Source organism: Centruroides sculpturatus, unplaced genomic scaffold (assembly GCF_000671375.1).
Source record: "Centruroides sculpturatus isolate CEXI.00-Female unplaced genomic scaffold, Cexi_2.0 scaffold831, whole genome shotgun sequence".
Classification (NCBI taxonomy): Eukaryota; Metazoa; Arthropoda; class Arachnida; order Scorpiones; family Buthidae; genus Centruroides; species Centruroides sculpturatus.
This window is the reverse complement of record NW_019385023.1, coordinates 125,610-133,225: the sequence shown is the minus strand read 5'-3', so window position 1 is coordinate 133,225 and position 7,616 is coordinate 125,610. Positions and strand designations below refer to the sequence as shown.

Sequence of the window (7,616 nt, the reverse complement as noted above, 5' to 3'; positions counted from 1 at the left end):
TATTTTCAAAAACTGTTATTCACTGTTAGAAGTGTTTTATTTGCATTATTAAATTAACTGCAGTGGATAGTTGGACTTTATAGTATTGTTTACTACAATATTATAAACAATATGTATATTTTAAAAGACAGTTTTATCTCAATACTACAGAGTGTGCACAATGTATTTTATGTTATATTTACAAGATGTCTTAATTATAAACATGTAATATTAGATTTTGAAAAATATACATATTTTTATAAATATTATACTTTGTAGCATTATATTTACAAGATTCTAATCAAATTGAATTTTTTTTTCTATTAAGATTAACCATATGATGGCCTTTATTGAGAGAGAGGCTGATGAAAAGGCTGAAGAAATTGATACTAAGGTGAGAAAATTATTTATTGTTTTATAAATGCATATAATGTTGTTATAAACTTTCAATTCTTTGTTTCAGGCTGATGAAGAATTCACTCTTGAAAAGGGTAGATTAGTTCAAGAACAAAGATTAAAAATAATAGAATTTTATGATCGAAAGGAGAAACAGGTGGAAATGCAAAAGAAAATGTATGATTACTTTCATTTTTTTTAACTTTAAAATCATAAAGTCTCATTAAATCTCTCTGGTGCCCAGTGACAAATTTCACAGGTAAACAAATGTTTTCAGACACCTTCTGAGCTCTGCTTCAGGTTTTTGCATTCTATGAATGGAACATGGAAGTCTTTGAAATTTGTCATTGAGCACCATTGAGGTTTAATGAGTAAGTCCAGTGTGAAGGTGAAAGAACTATCATAAAATATTGGACTTAATATCAAAATTGTTCAGATTTAATTTATTTCATATAGTTTTTATTCTGTTTGCTCTTCTATTAGGTACATATTATTCCACTAAATTGATTTTTAATTTATATTTTTATTAGAATTTTCTTGTTGTAGCTTTAATAATGTAAATACAACTGCTGTGTAACCTCAGGCCAAATATTGGCTATAATATTTATAAATTACTGATAAATTTGACCCTAGAGGAAAGAGTTTCATCTTGTAATAAATTTAATAATTATGAGGGTGTTTCAATAAGTAATGCCTTTTATTTTTTTAAACAAACATTTTAATGTATACACAAAAATGTGAATATAGTAAATGAATTTTGAATTTATGCCAACACTATTGCATGATAGGAACACTTGTGTTGCCTGTTGGACATTTCTGACAAATGGAAAAAAACTTAGTGTGCATGCTATCATTGTCCACGCTTCAAGAGCAGTGAAGTGTTGTTTGTTTTCTATGGGCAGGGAGCAAGAAATGTGAAGAAATTCATGCAGAAATGCAGAAAGTGTACGGTGACGGTTGCATAGTGCTAAATGTTTAAAAATGGTCATCAGTATGTGATTGATGAGCACAGGTTAGGTCGTCGGTAAGTGGAATTTTCCCTCAAGCAGTCGCTGCTGTTGATCAAACAATTCAAAGCAACTGCTGTATTTGCTTGAAGACGCTGTTGGAAAAATTGCTTAGTGTCCTATTTGGTCCTTTGAAGAAATTCCTGGCTCGAGAGATGTTCCATTCCGATGAGGAAGTTAAATTGGCTGTTCGCAAATGGTTATATGGTCAGGAACTGGCATTCTATAATGCAGGCATCTTTAAACAGATACACTGCTGGGTCAAATACTTGAACCTGAATGTTTCCTATGTTGAGAAGTAGTCTAATCCACGTATTTCATTTCATATATTCTGTATTTTCCATATACATTAAAACTTTTGCTTAAAAAAATAAAAGGTGTTACTTATTGAAACTTTATTATAATTTTAGATTTAACTGGAAGTAAAGCATTTACCCTGAGCAGGATTCGAACCTGCAACTCCTGCTTGCATTGCAGATGCATTGCCAATTACACTACCCAGACCTCTGGTCCGATCGCCTCTTATATTATATTTAAGATTACGATATAACCATCATTGGTTATTACAGTGCTGACTGGGAATGCATTCAGCACCCACAGCACTGTAAAAAAATATCAGCTATAACACTTATAAATATTATAGCTGCTGTTTAGCCCAATGTTATATGGCAGTAGTTGTAGCTTTATTGTAATATTGGGTTTTGTAAGTTGTTTATATTTGTACATTATTAAAGATAACATTTCTAAATAAAATTTAAAAAATGTATTATTGAAATCTAAAAAAACAATAAAGTGCACTATTAATAATCTGAATGCTACCTAACCCAAATTAATTTTGCTTGCTTTGTAGCTAAATGTTCTAACTAAAAATAAAAAGAATTCAGTTTATTTTTAAAAAATGTAAAATTTATAAAATTAATATGTATTACACAATATAAATATATGTACAGTATTACATAAAGTATAAAAAAATTTTAAAATACATATTTATTTGTCAGTAGTTCTTTTTGATTTCCATTTTCCTGTCTTATTCCCAATAATCTGAAGTTTTTCTTAATCCATGCAACCCTATATGTGTGTACCTGTGATGAGAGTATTTAGGAGTAATAAATTAGTTAATAAGACCTAAACTGAACAAAGCATAATTAACTCTGTTATATCTGGTAGATCACTTTTGTTTTTTACATATCTCATATTAGTAGATAGCATGAATTTTATAATGTACAGGTAACCCCCGTATAACACGGCACTTCTATAGCACGGATTCGCTCTAACACGGTTCGAGAATTGGTACCATCCCCCGTATAACATGGTACTTTTAAAGCACGGATTCACTCTGACACGGTTCGAGAATTGGGTAAAACCCTCGTACAACAGGAAATGTAATAAATTTTTACATACTTAACTAATAATAGTTCACGAAAATTATTATTTTCGTGAACTATTAGTACTTAAGTATGTAAATTTTCTCTTCTCGCCTTCTGTCGATACACGTGGTCCTTCTCGAAACTTGTTTCAATGTTGCCAGATCGCGACGCTTCTGCTTCTGATGTTGCCGAATGTTTTTCCCTTATTCCATACTTGCTTTATTCTTCATAAGTGCTTAGCACCATATAAGGAAATTTATAAAGACCTTTTAACTAGAAGCAAGCAATCTAAAATTACATACATTTTGCAAAAGGTAAAGCATGGATCTGAAGATAATGCAGAAAAATGCTCAGAGGATAAGGATAACTTGCCAAAAAGAAAACGCTCTCGGTTAATTAATAGTGTTTTTAGTGATGACGAAGAAAACATTGTTTAATTTATATTAATATGTATCACTTAAAAAAATTTTAATGAAGATATTTATCTTAATTATGAAAATATACTAGCATGTTTTTTAATTTTTGGAACCTAACCCTCCTTTTCGTATTAGTTCTTTGTTTCGTATAACATGGATTCGCATAACACGGCAATTTTTTGGAACGTAACTACCATGTTATACAGGGGTTACCTGTATTTTCATAAAATATATGAAATCATATAGTTAATATTCCAGTTGATATGCAGTAAATACAATGAATTAAAGCTGACAAATTCATTTGAATCATCACCAATATGCAGAGATTTGTTATTCTTGATGGAATTCTAGAATGATGTCCTGTGATTTCACAGAACTTGTATGAATGACTGTTTTCATCCATTTTTTCATGATTGCTAGTATTAATATAATTTTTTTTCTGATTCAATACAGAATAAATTTTTTATTTGCTTTCTGGCTCCCAAAATTTTGGTTTTTATCTTATAAAAACAATAGTATAATAACTATTGACATAAATGTTCTTATATTGTCTTGATATATGCAATGCATCTGATAAATAATAAACAGTGCAAATAAAGCTAAATATTTTTTGTTAATACCTCATATGTACAACTTTTTGGCATGGACTATATTGAATGTAAATTAATGAAAGTTTTCCTAAAGTCATTGATGGAAACTTGTTGATAGCTAATAATTAAAGATGTAGTGATGTCATTGCTGACTTTGTTTAAGAAAACTATTCATTGAGCTCATTATGTCTTAGACATGCTGAGTTTGATGACCAGTTGATGAGATACATCATCATCACTTATACTGGGGATGGGCAACCTGTGGCCCGTGTCACATAAAATATGTATAAATATATCAATTTCCCAGCTTAAGGAAGTATGCAGAAAAAATTAAAATGTTATTTTCTACAACTTATGTATGTGAATAGTTTCTCCCACAATGAATTTACTAAAAATTAAAACAAGAAACATCTAACAGACTTGCATCGAAACTAATTTAAAACTGGCTATTATTTAACCAAATATTTCCGATATATTATGTTTACGTCAGTTCCAGAAGCTAAATTAAGTATATCTATTTTAATTTATCACTATATATGAATAAATAATTGTGATTTACTGGCATTTTTTTTTCTCTTATCTTGTATAAGTTCAAAAGTTTTGAAATGCGGCCCTTACATAGTCAGGGATGAGCAACCTTTTTCTTATACAGTGTAACCTTGAGAAATGTCTTCAGAGAAAAAGATGACTAGGAAAACTCTTGTTTTAAAATCATATCAATATATTTCCTTGTAAAATACCTTAATTTTCTAGGAATCATCACAGCCACAAAGGTTGAATTCCTAGAAAAGTGATGTAATTTGACTGGTTATATATTGATATTAGAGATAAGGAATAAAAGCATAGTATAGATTACAGATCTTTTTGTTTTATTTTTATGAAGATGTATATAGTATTGTAAATTGTATTGTAATATTTTATCTTATTATTTGAAGTATAAAAAAAATGAAGAAAAAATTATAAGATGCACAGTATGGGAGTAAAAAAAATTAATTTATGTTCAAAATCATAAATGATATTACAGTTATATGTAATAACAACAACATTGATTTAAATTAAGTTTGATAGTAACATTCCATTGTTTATAGAATTTGAATTGGAAAATGAAAATGTTCCATTTTAATACTAAGAAGTGATTATATAATAAGTTTAAATTTTAATACTGTGTTAATTTAATATTTTTTTATTTTAATTTATTATTATTTTTGTTTCCAATTTTTTTTTGCTTGAATTTACATATATTGTTATTAACTGCAGTCAGAGTTCTAATATGATGAATCAAGCTCGTTTGAGAGTTCTTAAAGCAAGAGAAGAACATGTCATGGTTAGTTGTTCAGTATATATTTAATGTAATTAAATATTTTATTTTATAAGAAGTAAATACATATTTCATATTTTTGCTTGATAGTTTTTAAATATAGGACTTTTTTATATAGACTGTTTTAGATGAAGCTCGCAAACGTTTACATGAAATTGTCAAAGATCAGTCAAAATATCAAGAGATATTACGAAGATTAATTATACAGGTAAGTTAATTTTATTATTAATTTTCTGATATGTAAAACTATATATGAAATAAGATTAATTTTTCATGTGATTTATTTTTTTTCTGCTATTTGGGTTGCAGAAATATCCAGAAAGTGCAGAAATATCCACAATTTTTTGGATTTTTGTTTTTATTAATTTAAAATTAGTCAATAATATTTTATATAACATATTATATTTTTGTAGTATATTCATTAAACATTTTAAATGTTAATGTATAAAATTTAATAAATTTTTGTGAAAAATTTTGAATTGAACATAATAGTGAGGTTGCAGCGACGTTTTCAATGCGAAAATGTGTACGTCGGACATTCAGTGCTGCCTTTCTGTAAGCCTAGAAGTTTGATAATGGCATTTGGAATGACGAGCATGATTCTACTGATGTTCCAAATGTCATTGTAAAACTTCTAGGCTTACAGGGAGGTGGCGCTGAATGTCTGACATTCACATTTTTGTGTTGAAAATTTTGGCTGCAACCTCTCTAATATACCTGGTTTAACCCTCTGCCACAATACAAACAAAACATGAATCTATCCTTTCATATTAAAATGAATTATAAATAAAACTCACAAACAACATCTGTGGCTGTGATAATTCCTAGAAAATTAAGGCATTTAGTTGTGAAAACTGTTACATCACTAATGTTTTCTGTCCACAGTTCTTTCTCAGGTAGACCTTCCTAAAAAATTGAATCTTTCTGATATTAGCATTCTACCTTGGAATGTACATAAGACTCCAATGTATTCAAATTCAAATGTTTTTTTTTTAAAAAAACTTTTCTTTTGTTATCCAATCAGGTGTGCCTACGTTGTTTGCTATAATGTCTAGTTGAATGTAGTTTGAGATGCCTCTGAGATTTGTTTTTCATCTTTCAAATTGATAGCTAGGCTTTGGAGGTTTGCTTTAAACAATGCTTCTAAATTTTTAAGTTAGTTATTACAGCACATTTGTCTTATTAGGGTAGCCTGTTGCGGATCTGGCTTAATCTTGTTATCACTGGCATATATAACCAAGGCAGTAGTTTTTTTCTTCTTTTCTATATCTGCTTTGTGTTGAAGACACTGCTTGAGAAACCTTTTTGTAGATCCAATGTATCAACAAGAGGTATCGTTCATATAGGGATCTGAATTTTGGGCATTCTTTTTTTTTTCCTTTCCTCTTCAGGCTAATTTTTTAAGTTCTTATTTAACATTACATTCAATATAGTATTTTATAGTATTATAATTTACATAGCATTATTTCTGTCTTTTTATTTGTTTTCTCATATGACATTTAATCAAGACAAATTACCTAACTTCACTGCCTGTAACCGGTGTTCTTCTCCAATACGAAGGACTTTGCAAACGTTTTCAAACCTAATTTGGTTCTTCTTCAGGTGCTACGGAATTCTCTATATGAATTCGAATTTCCAGTTTAGAATTAACCGTTATTTTAGAAAATCTTTCTGGAATGTTGTCACGTGTTACTGATGGCGTCATTGTAGACTTGCGCATTATCCGTATGTTGTTACTATGACGCCAAGTCTACAATGACGCCATCGGTAACATGTGACAACATTCCAGAAAGATTTTCCAAAATAACGGTTAATTCTAAACTGGAAATTCGAATTCATATAGAGAATTCCGTAGCGCCTGAAGAAGAACCAAATTAGGTTCGAAAACGTTTGCAAAGTCCTTCGTATTGGAGAAGAACACCGGTTACAGGCAGTGAAGTTAGGTAATTTATCAATTACGGTGTTATAATTTCTATATAGTTTAATCAAGACAGTTAAGAAAGTTAAAATACATATAAAGTTCCATAAAAGTTAAAATACAAATCAAATTACTAAAATGTCTTGCAGTTTTTTAAAATTTCTGTTGTAAACGATAGTATATGGTTACTACTGTAAATGTAATATACAAAAAGAATTGGCTATATGGCGATTTAACGTGCGTCTATGGCTAATTGCCTTGTTTTTAAAGCACAAGGCAGTTAGCCATAAAGACACATGTTCAATAGCATGTTCATAGAGAATGTGCTACAAAGTAGTTTAAAGACTATTAAATTTTAAGTAAAAATAATAAGTTTACATGGCCAACGATTATTTAATATTAATATAATAAATATAAATACAACTTTTTTTACAAAGAAAAATTCTTTGTTTTAGTCATTGGTGCGAACAACAAAAAAATGACTGAAACAAAGAATTTTTCTTTGTAAAAAAGTTGTATTTATATTTATTATATTAATAAATTAAACTTTGCTAGGTCTTACTTTTGGGGGAAGCCTTATATGCTAGGTCTTATTTTCAGAGGATGTTTTATTTTCGGGGAAACA

At 29.0% G+C, this 7,616-nt stretch overlaps 1 protein-coding gene across 1 annotated transcript in view; it reads left to right on the top strand.

The window, feature by feature from the left end:
- Nucleotides 1–310: 310 nt before the first annotated feature.
- The window catches only part of LOC111633568 (V-type proton ATPase subunit E-like), a 14,542-nt gene continuing 7,236 nt past the window's right edge, over nt 311–7,616 (top strand). Inside the window, exons 1-4 of the mRNA XM_023378162.1 lie at nt 311–373; nt 443–552; nt 5,013–5,079; nt 5,192–5,281. Coding sequence (XP_023233930.1) covers nt 317–373; nt 443–552; nt 5,013–5,079; nt 5,192–5,281 — 324 coding nt within the window. The 5' untranslated portion in view covers nt 311–316. The remainder of the gene's footprint in view (nt 374–442; nt 553–5,012; nt 5,080–5,191; nt 5,282–7,616) is intronic.